Source organism: Kogia breviceps, chromosome 6, assembly GCF_026419965.1.
Source record: "Kogia breviceps isolate mKogBre1 chromosome 6, mKogBre1 haplotype 1, whole genome shotgun sequence".
Taxonomy (NCBI): domain Eukaryota; kingdom Metazoa; phylum Chordata; class Mammalia; order Artiodactyla; family Physeteridae; genus Kogia; species Kogia breviceps.
In genome coordinates, this window is record NC_081315.1 from 35,544,592 (window position 1) to 35,561,734 (window position 17,143).

Consider the following 17,143-nt stretch of genomic DNA (forward strand, 5'->3'; position numbering starts at 1 on the left):
GCTTTTCCCCCAGTATTGATGTAATATTCTTGGGAGTATTCTATCCAGTGCCCTCTGTATTATAAGGTTTTCCATTTGACTGGAGAGGAACACAAACTCTTTCTGACCCTGTTTAAAAACAGTGATTGTTTCATTTGCACTTGTCACCTGGTTCTTTCGCCAGCTTGAGGTTGTTTCCTCATCTTAACTTAGCTGAAGACTCAAGGAGAACCCTCTACAGATGTCTGGTGTTCTCTCTGTGCATCTTTCTGCTCACAAATTCTAGCCTTGAATTCACAGCTCTGTCTCTTCAATTCAACAAGGAGACCACCAGGCTCTTCTTGGGTTTCCCTTCCTGCTCTGTCTCCTGGAAACTCTCCAGGCAGTGGCTAGGCAATCATAAAACTCACCTCATTTATTTTTCTTCTCTGAGATTACTGTCCTCAGTTACCTGTTTTCCAGTGTCTCAAATCTGTTGTTTCATTTATATTGTCCAGTTTTCAATTGTTTAAGGCAGAAAGAGGATAAATCTGGTCCCTGTAACTTAACCAAGGCCAGAAGTGGAAGTCTTAGGTACATACTATGTATCTCTTACCTGCCACTCTTTTTCATGCTTTTCTTTTTCCTAGTATAGAATGCTTTTCCTTCTTTGATTAATTTAACTCCTCTTAAGTCTTCAAATTTCAACTTGGATGAACCTCATTTGTGAAGCTTTCCATGACCTCCACTGATAGAGATAATCACTTTCTCTTCTGTATTTCAGGTTCCCTTAGTTTCTGGTACTTATGTGTATAGTACTTAATAATGGATTATTTGATTATTTATCCCCCCCAATAACATGTCACAGGCATCCTCCTAGGTATTTTATATATTTTATTTTAAATAATTTAATCCTCACAGTATCTCATGAGGTTGTTGCTATCTTGATCCCCACACAGTGCCAGTGCCCACCTTGAAATAGATATTTTAATAAATTTATGAATGCCTGAAGATAATTGAAGTACATCCAGAAGACAGTGATTAGAGTGTTGAGGGGGACTCTAAATGATGCCATGTTTGGAATTGTTTAAGGAACTGGAGATGTTTAGCCTGGAGAAACCTGGAGGAAACTGAATACCATCTTCAAATGTTTGGAGGGCTGTCACATCGAAGAGGGGTTAGACAAGTTCCCTATGGCCCCAAGGAGGTAAAATTAGGACTAGTGGTGAAAACTACAGGGAGATATTGTACCTTCATTAAAGGGAGAATCTTTAATAAATAGGGCTCTTTAAAAGTAGGGTAGTTAGGGCTTACATGGTGGCACAGTGGTTGAGAGTCCGCCTGCCGATGCAGGGGACATGGGTTCGTGCCCTGGTCCGGGAAGATCCCACATGCCGCAGAGTGGCTAGGCCCATGAGCCATGGCCACTGAGCCCGCGCGTCCGGAGCCGGTGCTCTGCAACAGGAGAGGCCACAAAAAGAGTAGTTAGCCTTGGAAATTTCTCTTTTACTGGGTACATTCACTGATATGTTGCATGTCCATTTAATACAGTCAACTGTAATGTATCAATTCTGGGCTTGAAGTTACACTGTCAGCTCTTTAAATCCCATCTGATAAGATTTAAGGGTCAATTGCAGAGTACCTGCCATTGCCTAGCACAAAGTAGGCACTTACTTAGTACCCTTCCCCTTGGTGGCCAACATTGAAAAGGCAGGTAATTTAATCAACTGTTGAGAATTTGTCTGAGATTATATGATTCTTTGAAAACCTTGGCTCATATATCTTAATTTTATTCTTTTGTCTGGATGTTCTTTGTTATTTATAACCACGTTTGTGTCATGGCTATTCATTATTTACCTAAGTAATCTTAAAAATAATTGATGAAGACAAGTGTCAGATGAAAAACATATTTTTCTAATGTAGTTTTTGTGACTGTGAACGTAGAAAAAAGAATCCAAGCCCTCTGCTTAGTAGAGCATAAAAGTGTTGTTCTTGTGTGCCAATTCATTTCTTTCATTAATTTAGCAAATCGGTTTTGTGTGTCTGTTATGCGCCAGGCCCTGTTAGTCACTGAGGATACAGTAGTAAATAAGGCAGGCCCTGTCTTAAGGAGTCTACATCTCCTAGGAAAAATAGACAAATAGTGAAAATACACTGTGTTAATTGTTATAATAGATTGAATGTAGGGTGTTATGGATGCACACAAAAGATGATCTAACACTGTTTTAAGAAAGTTTAGGGGTATCGGGAAGTATCATGGGGGAAAATAATATATAATTTGAGATCTGAGGACAAGTAGTAGTTATTCAGGCATAAAATAGTGGGGGAGAGGAATATTCCAGAAAAACGTCTAACAGCCAAAGAGAAAATATGTTTGGAGAACTGAAAACCTTTAGTACATCTGGAACATGGAGTTTGATGGTAGAGTGACAAAAATGAGACTGGAGAGCCAAGCAGGGACTAGATTATGAACAGCTTTGTGACTAATATTAGAGTCTAGACTTTATCATAAGGGAAATAGGTAACCACTGGAGTTTTTAAAGCAGGAAAATGATTTGACCAGATTTGTATTCAGAAAAGTCATTCTGTCTTTCTTAGTTGGAAGTTAATAGGTAATATGTAAAGCTGAAAAATCAAGAAAAAGTACAAACATGTTATTGATAAAGAAGGGGGTAAATATTAGAAGAAATAACTAAAGGAATTGAGGGTGGTTGTTCTTAGGACTTGGGAATCAGGGTAGGGAAGAGTTAGGTCAGGAACTGATTTTTTTTCTTCCTGTAAGCCTTGTAGAATGATTTAACTTTCTTAATCTATGTGCAGTGTAGTATAGTCGTTAAGAATATGGATGCTAAGACCAGACTGTACTGCCTGTGTTGAATCTTGCCTCCACTATTTATAAATTGCTTAATTTCTCTATGATTAAGTTTTCCTCTCTGTAAAAATGGGAATAATAATAGAACTTATAGAACTTTTGTGAGGATTAAATGAGTTAATACAAATAAAACACTAAAACAGTGCTTGGTGGGTAATAAACACTGAGTTTTACCTGTTATTCTTACATGTCAGCATTATTCAGGTACTGATATATAAGGAGGATAGACAAATTTACAATCATAGTGGGGTATTTTTTAAATGTTGCTTTTAGTAATCAAGAGAACAAGTGAACAAAAAAGTCAGAACAGGTATAGATTTCATCAACATGATTATTAAGATTAATCTAATGGACATATAAGGAATGTTGTATCTAACAACTGTAGAGTACACATTCTTTTCAAGAACCCATGGAACATTTGTAAAATTGACCAAAGAAATTCTCAAATATTAAAGAGTGAAAATTATATAGATTGTGATGTCTATTCACAATACATTTAAGCTAGAAGTCAACACAAAAGATAATTGTAAAATTTCTCATAAAATTAGAAATTTAAAAATACACTTCAGATGAACTCATAAGTCAAAAAAAGAATCATGATTAAAATTGGAGAATAGTAATTTAACATACTATGGATCAAAATTTGGGATGCTGTTTAAGATCAGTTAAAGTTCTGTATGTGTATTTTAGAATAGAAAACCTAAAAATTAAGGAGTTTTTATTTCAGGAAACTCAGGGAAGAAAAATAGAAAAGTAGAATTATTAGCATAGAAAATATTTCAAAAGCCAAGCTCCCAGGTAGTGGCCAAGGGCTAGCCCCCATAAGCAGGCTAAAGATCAGGCCTGCTAATGTTAACTTTTTCCAGCACATTAAGGATTTGAAACTATGGGGGCTTTGATACACTGCCAGGAGGAGAGTAAATTGGTACATCCACTTTGGAAAACAGTTTGGCATTATCTGATAGTTAACCCTGCATTTCCTCTCCTAGATAATATGTGCTATAGAAACTACTACACTTGTACCATGACACATATATAAGAATACTCATAGTCTCATTATTGGTAACTGTCCAAAACCTTAGAATAGCTAAATTATGGTATATTATCACAATAGAATAGTACAGTATAATAGAATACAACATGAAATGAAAATTAGTGAACAGCTACATTGATATGAATAACTCATAAAAGTATTCAAATGATCCTGTTTATATAAAGTTCCAAAACAGACAAAACTTAAATATATTGTTTAGGAATACACAAATAAGGGTTGTAAGACTATATAATACACTGTTCCATACATACCATAGTAGATGTTCAATAAATATTTCATAAATAAATAAATCGATTTTATCTCTGAAGCAGAAATGGTGAATACCAAGTAAAAAAAAAAGTCTAATAGAGAACAGACTTGTGGTTGCTGTGGGGAAGGATTGGATTGGAAGTTTGGGATTAGCAGACTCAAACTAATATATATAGAATGATTAAACAACAAGGTCCTACTGTATAGCATGGGGAACTATATTCAATATCCTGTAATAAGCCATGATAGAAAAGAATATAAAAAAAGAATATATATATGTATAACTGAATCACTTTGCTGTATAGCAGAAACTAACAACATTGTAAGTTAACTATACTTCAATAAAATAAATTTTTAAAAAAACAAAGAAGAAAAGTCTAGCTTTTACTGTATATTGTAGGGAATAAGGATGGAAATAGTAAAGATAGCTTGTGTTTATAAAGTTTATTCTTACTAAACAAGAGACCCCTTTTCAGGCTTTTATATTGAATATCAATAGGTGAAGTATGGAAATTAAATAAACATCTATATATTAAACAAACATACATTAAACCAGCATCTGTAAATGTGCATGTGTGTCAATTCCAAAAGAAATACTTGCAACCTAAGGGGCTCTGGAATTATTTATTTATATTGAACTCATCTTTCAAAATAATTCTGGTGAGAAGCCATTGGAATGCCCCTATCTTCAAAAATTAGTATAGCATCAAGTTAATCAGTGTTCTTTCAAATAAACTCTTACTATTGACTTTATTACTATATCTAACTTTTTTTAATTGCATGTATTTTTTGAAATTCCCATCCTGATACTGCCTTGTGACTGTTAGGATGGATGACTTAACAAGGTCCTTTATATAATTTATCAGCTTTTATATTTAAAATCATGTTTGAAAACTACTTAACTTTAAGCCATCTAAACTCCAAGAAGGAAACCATTTTTTTGCCTGAGAAATCCTTTTCACAGTGAAAGGCTTTAAGTGGAAGTGGCGAACTCAGATGCCTGTGGTGGCCACCAAGGTAGTATATGAGAGGAGAAGGATGGGAACTGTGGCAAATCTAGATCACATAGTCCTCCCTCTCTGAACAGGGCAACTCCTACTCAACTCTGTATCCATGAGGGAATGTGGACTGTGGTGCCAAATCTTCTAATTTTTCAAAATATGTCATATATTTGGCATTAATTCAGAACTTTTAAGCACTATGCAAGTGATCCAAAACAAGTCTGTGGGCAGGATCTAGCTGCCAGGTTATTAGTTTGCAAATGATTTTAAAAGGATATACAATTTTGGTAAAATAATTTTTCATTGTGTTTCACATGTAGTCGACAGAGGTACGTTCTTGGAGACACAGCAATGCAGAAGATGGCAAAGTCCCATGTTTTCTTAAGTGGTATGGGTGGTCTTGGTTTGGAAATTGGTAAGCAGTATTTTTATTCATAATTTTATGTGATGCTTTTGAGCAGCATAATTTAAAGAATTTAATTCCTTTCTCTTGTATTATTTTCTATAAAGGAAATTAGATCCAAAACCTTGATCAGATTCAGTTTTGATTTTGGGTAGGGGGGCAGCTGGGGCAAGAGTATTTCATACTGTTACATTCTTCCACAAGGAACCAGTTATGACTCTCCTGCTTCTCTTTTTGTGATGTTGATAGGTATTAATGATCTTTCTCTGTATCCATTAATTCATTATGGTAGAGCACACATACACACATTCATAACAGCATGGCTGGAAGCATACACTGAAATTTTAAGAATGATTATCTCAGTGTGGTTTGATTATGAAAAATTTTATTTTTTTCTTTTTGTTCATTCATATTTTCTAAGGAACCTATATTTCTTAGGTAGTAAAAAGTTAAAATTATTCAGTCAGAGATATAACCAAACTCCATGAAGACATATCTAATATACAATTCCTAATATTAAGCTATTCCTTTTTTTTTCTTCCCCCTTTATAGCAAAGAATCTTGTTCTTGCAGGGATTAAGGTGAGTAAATGTCCTTGGTAAGAAGAATTGTTTGTTATGAACTCTTTTTTTTTTTCCCCTCATCCGTAGTGGTAATATTATTTACACTTTGGCCTAATTATTGCTTCTTCATTTAGTAGCAAAATTGTCATAATTCTCTATTTTCCTCCTTTTAAAAAACTTATTACAGAAAATTTCAAAATTATCCCAAAAAAGAGAATAGTGTTAGCAAAACCGCACATATCCATCATGCACCTGCAGTTATTAGCTCATAGACAAATTTGTTTCATGTATCTTCTTCCCATTCCACACTGCCCCCAACTGCTAAATTATTTTAATATCAATCTCAGACATCCTATTATATCATTCTTAAATATTTTACTATATAGCTCTAAAAGATAAGGGTGCCTTTTGAGAACATAACCACAGTATCACTTCCACACCTAAAAACGTTAACAGTTTTTTTTAAGATCATTGTTATCTTTAAACAAAACTTAGCAACTTAAACAACAGCATTTACCTCAGTTTCGTTGGGGCAGGAATCAGGTGCAACTTAGCAGATTCCTCTGAGGATCTCTCACAAAGCTCTAGTCACCGATATTGGCAGGGCCTGCAGTCATCTTGAGGCTAGGGAAAGGATCTGCTTCCCAAACCTGCCCATGTAGTTATTGATAGGATTCAGTGGCAAGGTTGTGTCGTTCAGCATTCCCACCTCAGTCCCTTGCTGGCTATTAGTCGGAGGTCACCCTCAGTTCCTTGCCATGTGGCCCTCTTCATAGTGCAGCTCACAATATGGCAGCTTGTTTCATCGGAGTAAGCAAGCAAAAGACAAGAAAGGGAATGTGCTAGCAAGATAAATTGCAGTCTTTTGTAACCTAATCTCAGAAGTGACATTCCATCACCTATGCTGTAGTCCTTAAAAGCAAGTCACTAGGAGGAGATGGGATTGCACAAAGGCCTGAATATCAGGAAGTGGGAATCATTGGGGTATCTTTGAAGCCTGCCTACCACAATCATCACGTATCTAGTTAGAGCCCATATTTTCCCAATTGTCTAAAGAAAGAATTTTTCTTTAATTTGTTTTTTTCTAATCAGGATCCAAGTAAAGTCCATATACTGAACTTGGTTTCTTTGAATCAATAGATTTCCCTTCACTGATTCTTTTTCTTCCTTTCAATTTACTTGTTAAAGAAATCAGGTCATTTGTCACGTGTACCTCCATCTCTGTATTTCTTATAAACTGGTCATTATATCCAGAGTATCAGATTCAGATTTGATTCTTTTGGCACTACTGCTTCACAAGTGATATTGTGTTCTCCCATCAGGAGGAAATAATATTCTGTTATCTTTTTTTTGTGATTATTACTACCTATTAATGATCACTACCTAGATCATTATGTTATTGGGGCTGTGATATTCTGTCATTTCTATTTCATTTATTAATGGGAATAATATTTTAGAAAGAAAAGTTTCCATTCATCACTTGTTTGGTTTCGCTACATATAGTTAGTACATGTGTAAAAGGCAAGATAAATACTTGATTTTCCCCCTTTATTTACTACTTTTCAAAATCACTGGTTTTCTCTGATCCCTCAACAGTGACAGGTGAAATTTGGGTGGTATGTGTGTATGTGAACATCATGATGGATTTAAATGTATTTGATGTGTTTTGAGCCATTGTGCTTGTTATTTTCATTGATGCTCAGATTGTTTCATCTTTGCTTTGGGGGATATTCTTTTTTTTGTGGTCTCTCCCATTGCGGAACACAGGCGCCAGACGCACAGGCTCAGCGGCCATGGCTCACGGGCCTAGCCGCTCTGTGGCATGTGGGATATTCCCGGACCAGGGCACGAACCCGTGTCCCCTGCATCGGCAGGTGGACTCTCAACCACTGCGCCACCAGGGAAGCCCTGGGGGATCTTCTTGAAGTCCTTGAGTCCTTTTGACACTACCCCAGTATTCTTTAGTTGTCACTGCCTGTAAAGTCTTACCAGTGGACAGAGCTAGAACATTCATTGTGAATGAACACTGATATTTCTGAGTTTCAAGTTTAGGATTACAGAGTATTTACTTATTTACTTCTTAGATTTTATATTTGTATCTCTTCTCTTACTATAAGGTTTTGGGTCTTAATGACATGAACCTGATTACTTATTTGCTTTATCCTATATTATATCCTATTATATCTATGACATAGTTTTGGAATAATAGTTCCAGCATTATTAATAACTATGATTATTGAAAACAGTTTAAGGTAAATTTTTTTATCCTTAGTATACCATCTGGATTTGGCAGACAAATTAACTGCTTTCTTAAGTCACTTTAAATAATTCCTTTGTATAATTATGCAGCAAATTCAAATAGATAGTTTTGTCCATTTATTCATTTTACTTTGGATTTTTAGGGATTGCTTTTTAAATTTGATTTAGTTTTATTATTATATGAGACATATAATTCAAAGTCAAATTTATAAAGCAAAGTATATTCAGGTAGGTCTAGCATCTCTCTATCCTATTTCCTCCTTCCCTTATTAGATTGCCTTCTTTTTTTAATCTGTTTTTAAATATAAGCAAATACATACATATAGACATGCAAATCTGTACGTGTGTGTGTACATATTTATCCCCACCTGCCTTTCTTAGGTAAAGTGCCATACTTCTACCTTGCGTTTTATCACATACTAGCATATCCTGGTATTACTCCATAGTGATAAATATATTTTTTCACTTATTTTCTTCATAGCTGCATCGATGTATGTTGTGTTGATGTATCATACGTAATTATACCCAGTTCCTCATTGGTGGACATTTTGATTATTTCCAGTCTGTTGCTATTACACATAGTGCTGCAGCTAAGAGTCTTGTACATATGTATTTTTGTATTATTTCCAGTGTGTCTTTGTGATAGATTGTTAAAAGTGGGATTGCTGTGTCAAAGGAGAAATGTACTTGTCATTTTGCTAAAGAATGCCAATTTTTTTTCCTTTGAGGTTTTGTGCTACTTCATATTCCCACCAGTAATGTATGAAAATGCCTGATTTACTTCACTCTAACCAATTTGGATTTATGCCATTCTGATGAGTGAGAAAAGGTGTTTCATTCTTGAGCAAGGTTGAGCATGCTTAAATATTTTAAAGGGCCCTATGTATTTCTTTTTCAGTATACTCTGCGTTCATATACCTTGCCCCTTTTTCTATAAGATTTGTGGCTTGAAATATAAGTTAAAAATATATTTTCCAGTTAGTCAGTTTTCTTTCTTACTTAGGACATGACCATTTGGAAATGTTAGTTTATGTGAATTTTTAAAATCTTTGTATGTATGTTGATCTGTATAATGTGCTACTTTTCTAAACTTAAATTCTCGTACTTTTTTTTAAAGTAGTTTTTCACATAGCATAAAGGCACCCTGGTGATGTAAGTGCATGGTAATATGCCTAATTTATTCATTTTTTAAAGTCAACTAGGGTTCAGTACTATCTGAAAAATAAAGTACATATACACACACCTACAGCAAGCATATAGTATATTTATTTGGAATTACAATATGACCATCATGTTAATTATTTTTTACTTAATTGAGAATTGTTATTGATAAATGTCATAAGTGGAAAGTATTATTCTTATTGTCATCAGTATACAGCTATTAGCCAGTAGCTTAAGAATATTGTTACATGAATGTCTCTGTAACTTGGAATTACAATTTTACTGTGTTAAGTAATCAAAACCCTGCTTTTAACATTTGTCTTATCTCCCTTCACAGTTGAATAATGAAGCTATATTCAAGTTAATGTAACAGTAATCTCTGCCCAAAAAATCATATACTAGCATTAAAAAATTATTTTGCATTATAAAAAAAATAATGAAGTAGTTTTTCCATGAACTTTTCTGGGTTTCCAGATGTATATAGTCATATCATCTGTGAATGGATCTAACTTTATAACCTTTCCAATTACTAGGACTTTAATTACTTTCTATTGTCTAATTAGATAATTCTTCCAAGTCAGTGTAAATAGTATTGGAAATAGTGAGCATCCTTGTTTTACTCCTGACTTTAACAGATATTTTTCTCTTTTTTGAAGGCACTTACAATTCATGATACAGAAGAATGCCAAGCATGGGATCTAGGAACCAACTTCTTTCTCTGTGAAGATGATGTTGTTAGTATGAAAAACAGGTAAAGATAAGATATTTTGATGTATTATCATAGGATTTTTCTTTTCTTTTTTTTTTTTTTACTGTTGTAGTTACTTAGAATATTTTCTGTATCCAGAAGACCAGTTCAATCATAGTTGTTTAACTCATCACCATAAATTCACTCTACTGTAGATAAGTAAGTTTTGACATTTAATTATTTATATTTGTCAAAAAATTAATACATTCACATTGCTACCTAGAAATGCATTTCTTTAAGATTGTTTAAGTCGGTCTTTATTATTGCTGAATTATTAAGAGCCTAAAGGAGCATTGACCTATAAGGGTACACTTTGAGATTATATGACTTACTATGGAATATGACAGTATGCTACATCTCAAGATTGTATAGTAAAAATAAGTTTTAACTTCTTTTATTCCTCTCCAGTTTAAATTCCCATGAAAGTCTGTAACATGCAGGTTCTTCTGATGTCATCAGTGTCCAAGTTTGAAAGATTGAGTATATTTATTGAACAAAAGAATAGTAAAAGTCTTTTTCATTTTAATTTTTCTTTTCTTTTCTTTTTTTAGGGCTGAAGCTGTACTTCAACGTATTGCAGAATTAAATCCATATGTTCATGTCACATCATCTTCTATTCCTTTAAATGAAACTACCGATCTTTCCTTCTTAGATAAATACCAGGTTGGTACTCCATTTTATATTAGATGTTATTGACAGACTCCTAGGCAAATCACTATGTATTAATATAGTATAACTAATTTAACCTAGTCTGTTGAGCAGATCAAAAAATTTCAGGTTAAAAGACTTAGACTAATACATTTCAAGTGCTTTGTTTTAGGGAAAGGGCCTAAGAACTACTCACAAAATAAATATATTGGTCAGCTATTTTCACAGTAATGTACCTGAAAAACTACCCAAATTTAGTGGTTTATAGCAACATGTATGTATTTCTCATGCATCTGCATGTCAGTTTGAGTTCTGCTGTTCTAGGCTAAACTTGAACTCCACAGTCTGGGTTCTGGTCTATGTACCTCTCTTCTGGGACCAGGAGGCTACCTGAGACATGGTCTCATAGTAATAGCAGAAATGCAAAGGAGCGAGTGCTACAATTCAAGCACGTTTTAAGCCTCTGTTTGTGTTGCTTCCATTAGTAGTCTGTTGACCAAAGCAGGTCACACGGTCAAACCCAAAGTGAAGGAGCAGGAAAGCACACTGTACTCTTCCTAAGGCCATGGGCAGAGAGTAATGTATAACTCAGGAACAAGGAAGTAAATAATGTGGACCAACAATTCAGTGTAAGTAAGTCAGGTAACGAATAAAAACAAAATTTCTCAGCACCTTGAAAGTTCTAAAATTGAAGTTCTAGATTGACCCTGATTTTCCCTGTGATTAAATTATGGTGTTATCCATTGTCTAGGGAAAAGCACTCCTGTGTTTCTTTAAGATCTCAATTCTTCTGGCACTTGTGTGACTATATGCATATAGGTTTACCCCCCAAACCAAACAATTCTCCAACTCTCTGGACACCTAGCTTGATGTCCTACAGTTTAATCTAGTTCTGATACTCTCTGCCTGGAGAAATAGTGTTAGATTCCACAGGTTAAGGGCTCAGTCCCACAAGAACCCACACCCCCCAACCCCTTTCTGACGCCAGTTTCAAGTCCAGGTTGTTACCTGTGCTTCTGAGGACTGGCTATAAATCAGAGGTTTCCACATCCCCTTCCTCAGGTTCAGTTAATTTGCCAGAGCAGTGCACAGACTCAGGAAAAGAGTTTACTTACTAGATCACCAGTTTTTTGTAAAAGGCTATAACTCAGGAACAGCCAGATAGAAAAGTTGCATAGGTCAAGGTGTGGGGAAAGGGTTGCCGAGTTCCCATGCCCTCTCCAGGTATGCCAGGTTCACAAACTTGGAAGCTCTCTTAAGCTCCTGGTTCAGGGATTTTTGTGGAGGCTTCATTATGTAAGCATGAATGAGTAACACATTGGCCATTGGTGATTAAGTCAGTCTCCAGCCCCAGAGGTCTGGGAGATAGGGCTGAAAGTTCTGAACCTCACATCCTAAGGTTGGTTCCTCTAACAACCAGCCCCCATCCTTAGGGGCTTTCCAAAAGCCTCCTCATTAACATAAACTCAGGTGTGGCTGAAAGGGCTTGTTATGAATAACAAGACATTCACTTCATCTTTATCACTCTGAAGCTATTTCAGGAAATAGGACAAAACTAAATATTATAACAAAAGATGCACCTATAGCTCTTATATAGGAAATTACAAGTGTGGTAGGAGCTATGTGGCAGGAACCTTGGATGAAGACCAAAATATATATTTCTTACTATAATCACAATATCACACCCACTTAAAAATCAGTGTAGACTTCCATTCTTCACTGGATAGCTTGAAATCCATCCTGCTACAAATATGCTTCATAGACTGTCTACAATAGAATTGCTTAATAGACTTCCTTTTCAATGATTACATGAGGTCAAAATATGTAAGGAAGGTGCTCAGAGACCAAAAATGAATAGGTAGCTAACAGAAGACCAGTTAACTGTTGGCTGTGGTCATTTTCAGGGAGGGGTTTGCTGGTCTCAGTAACCACAAAAATGATAAAAATTTGTCTGTATGTGATAGAAAAGACATACCACCTTTTGTAGCTCTCTGGAACCTCAGAAAGCTTCATGCTTAATGAAAGGGTGTAGGAGAACAATCTATGCCCATCAGAACAAGAAGCTTGTCTGTTTTCTCTTGAGCTCTGAATTTAAAAAAAAGATCTTTTCTGGGAGTTCATAACAATAGGCCTGGCCTTACATAAGTTTGGAGTAAACTTTATAATCCATTGTATTCTAAAATTTTGCAAGCTGAGAACTTAACATAAAACATAGTACTGCCCCCGTCTACCTCCCTGTGGCTGCCCGGCCGGCCAAAAAGTGTCTCCAGGTGCAGAATTCTGGGCTTGGTGACCACCAGCGCGAGTGTGCGCACCAGTCAGGAGCCAGCCTGCCCGACGTCCCGAGGCAATGGATATATCAGAAACTGAAGCAAGAAGGTACTCGGCAGAGGGCGGAATCAAGATGGTGGACTAGGAGGCCGCAGAATTCATGTCTCTGCACAGCTAGGGCACCTACCAAGCACCAGTGGTGGACCACAGACATCTACAAGGATGGGAGGAACCCCCACAGACTGAGCCCTAAGCAGAGGCCCTGCCCCACACTTGAACATTGCCCTGCCTAAGCCCTGCCCCCAAGGCCTTTTCCAGCTCTGTGGGTCCTGAGCCTAGGCCCGGCCCCATGCTCAAACGTCACACCCCTACCTGCCTGGGTCCCGCCCCACCCTAACCCCACGCCTGCCTAAGTTCCACCCCTGCCTAAATGCTGAACCCATAGCCAAGGCTTTTTTTTTTTTCTTCTTTTTTTTCCTCCCTTCTTTTTTCCTCTTTTAGATTGGAGTTCTATTCTACCTAGTTGATTCATTGTTGTTCATTCACTTCTATTTTATTTTTCCTAATCTTTTGTTTTTCTAATTTTATTTTATTCTTTATACTTGTTATTGTTCTCTTCTTTTGGCTTGTTCGCCCAGCCCCCCACCCCGCCCCTTTGTTTTTTCTTTTTTCTGTTACGGTTTTATTTTACCTTCTGGCAGTGATTTCAATATATTTTTATTTATCCTAATATATTTTTTATCTTTCTAAATTTATTTTGTTATTTCTTTTGTTTTTCTTTTGTATTATTGCGGTACGCGGGCCTCTCACTGTTGTGGCCTCTCCCGTTGCGGAGCACAGGCTCTGGACGCACTGGCTCAATGGCCATGGCTCACATGCCACTCCACGGCATGTAGAATTCTCCCGGACCGGGGCACGAAACAGTGTCCCCTGCATCGTCAGGCAGACTCTCAACCACTGCACCACCAGGGAAGCCCTATTTTGTTTTTTATTCTTGAATATTGTACTCCTTTTTAATCTTTTTTTTTCTTTCCTTTTTTTTTCCTTTTGCTGCGCCCTGCAGCTTGCAGGATCTTGGTTCCTAGGCCAGAGGTTCTGCCTGAGCTCCTGTGGTGGGAGCTCTGAGTCCAAACCACTGGGCTAACAGAACACCTCAGACCCCAGAGTATATTAATTGGAGTGAGGCCTCCCAGAAGTCCTAATCTCAGCACCAAGACCCGGCTCTATCCAACTGCCTGCAAACTCCAGTGCTGGACGCCTCAGGCCAAACAACCAGTAAGACAGGAATACAGCCCCACCCATCAAAAAAAACACAAACGACAAAAAAATATGTTACAGATGAAGGAGTAGGAACATACATATTCATAACTACCTTAAATGTAAATGGATGAAGTGCTCCAACCAAAAGATATAGACTGGCTGAATGGATACAAAAACAATATGCTGACTACAAGAGACCCACCTCAGACTGTGGGATACATACAGACTGAAAGTGAGGGGATGGAAAAAGATATTCCTTGCAAATGAAAATCAAAAGAAAGCTGGAGTAGCAATTCTCATATCCACAAAATAGACTTGAAAATAAAGTCTATTACAAGAGACAAAGAAGAACACTACATAATGATAAAGGGATCAATCCAAGAAGAAGATATAAGAATTGTAAATATTTATGCACCCAACATAGGAGCACCTCAATACATAAGCCAAATGCTAACAGCCGTAAAAGGGGAAATCTACAGTAACACAATCATAGTAGGGGATATTTATACCCCACTTTCACAAATGGACAGATCATCCAAAATGAAAATAAATAAGGAAACACAAGCTTTAAATGATACATTAAACAAGATGGACCTAATATTTATAGGACATTCCATCCAAAAACAACAGAATACACTTTCTACTCAAGTTCTCATGGAACATTCTCGAGGATAGACCATATCTTGGGTCACAAATCAAGCCTTGGTAAATTTAAGAAGATTGAAATTATATCACATATCTTTTCAGACCACAATGGCATGAGTCTAGATATCAATTACAAGAAAAAAAACTGTAAAAAATACAAACATGTGGAGGCTAAACAATATGCTACTAAATAACCAAGTGACGATGACCCAAAACCTATGGCATGGAACAAAAGCAGTTCTAAGAGGGAAGTTTATAGCAATACAGTCCTACCTCAAGAAACAAGAAAAATCTCAAATAAACAGCCTAACCTTACACCTAAAGCAATTAGAGGAAGAAGAAAAAACCCCAAAGTTAACAGAAGGAAAGAAATCATAAAGATCAGATCAAAAAATAAATGAAAAAGAAATGAAAACAATAGCAAAGATCAGTAAAACAAAGAGCTGGTTATTTGAGAAAACAAAATTGATAAAACGTTAGCCAGACTAAAAAGGGAGAAGACTCAAATCAATAGAGTTAGAAATGAAAAGGAGAACAACTGACACTGCAGAAATACAAAGGATCATGAGAGATTACTACAAGCAACTCTATGCCAATAAAATGGACAACCTGGAAGAAATGGACAAATTCTTAGAAAAGCACAGCCTTCCAAGACTGAACCAGGAAGAAATAGAAACTATAAACAGACCAATCCCAAGCACTGAAATTGAGACTGTGATTATAAATATTCCAACAAACAAAAGCCCATTACCAGATGGCTTCACAGGCGAATTCTATCAAACATTTAGAGAAGAGCTAATACCTATCTTTCTCAAACTCTTCCAAAATATAATAGAGGGAGGAACACTCTCAAACTCATTCTCCGAGGCTACCGTCACCCTGATACCAAGCCAGACAAAGATGTCACAAGAGAAGAAAACTAGGCCATTATCACTGATGAACATAGATGCAAAAATCCTCAACAAAATACTAGCAAACAGAATCCAGCAGCACATTAAAAGGATCATACATCATGATCAAGTGGGGTTTAACCCAGGAATGCAAGGATTCTTCAGTATACACAGATCAATCAATGTGATAAACCATGTTAACAAATTGAAGGAGAAAAACCATATGATCATCTCAATAGATGGAGAAAAAGCTTTCAACAAAGTTCAACATGCAGTTATGATAAAATCTCTCCACAAAGTGGGCATAGAGGGAACCTACCTCAACATAATAAAGGCCATGTGGGATAAACCCACAGCCAACATTGTTCTCAGTGGTGAAAAACTGAAAACGTTTCCACTAACGCCAGGAACAAGAAAAGGTTGCCCACTCTTACCACTGTTATTCAACATAGTTTTCAAAGTTTTAGCCACAGCAGTCAGAGAAGAAAAAGGAATAAAAGGAATCCAAATCAGAAAAGAAGTAAAACTGTCACTGTTTGCAGATGACATGATAGTATACATAAAGAATCCTAAAGATGCTACCAGAAAACTACTAGAGCTAATCAATGAATTTGGTAAAGTAGCAGGATACAAAATTAATGCACAGAAATCTCTTGCATTCCTATACTTTAATGATGAAAAATCTGAAAGAGAAATTAAGGAAACACTCTCATTTACCATTGCAACAAAAAGAATAAAATACCTAGGAATAAACCTACCTAAGGAGACAAAAGCCCTGTATGCAGAAAACTGTAAGACACTGATGAAAGAAATGAAAAATGATACAAACAGATAGATATACCATGTTCTTGGATTGGAAGAATCAACATTGTGAAAATGACTCTACTACCCAAAGCAATCTACAGATTCAATGCAATCCCTATCAAACTACCCCTGGCATTTTTCACAGAACTAGAACAAAAAATTTCACACTTTGTATGGAAACACAAAAGACTCGGAATAGCCAAAGCAATCTAGAGAAAGAAAAACGGAGCTGGAGGAATCAGGCTCCCTGACCTCAGACTATACTACAAAGCTATAGTAATCAAGGCAGTATGGTTATAGCCAAAAAACAGAAATATAGATCAATGGAACAAGATAGAAAGCCCAGAGGTAAACCTA

At 36.2% G+C, this 17,143-nt stretch overlaps 1 protein-coding gene across 4 annotated transcripts in view; it reads left to right on the forward strand.

Moving 5' to 3' along the window:
• UBA6 (ubiquitin like modifier activating enzyme 6) overlaps window positions 1-17,143 on the forward strand; it is a 91,684-nt gene that overhangs the window by 22,389 nt on the left and 52,152 nt on the right. For 2 of the 4 annotated variants that reach the window (XM_067035714.1, XM_059065733.2), the window contains exons 3-6: window positions 5,455-5,549; window positions 6,090-6,118; window positions 10,177-10,271; window positions 10,820-10,931. In XM_067035714.1, coding sequence (XP_066891815.1) covers window positions 5,455-5,549; window positions 6,090-6,118; window positions 10,177-10,271; window positions 10,820-10,931 — 331 coding nt within the window. The remainder of the gene's footprint in view (window positions 1-5,454; window positions 5,550-6,089; window positions 6,119-10,176; window positions 10,272-10,819; window positions 10,932-17,143) is intronic. The other 2 variants (XM_067035716.1, XM_067035715.1) reach the window with 1 other exon arrangement.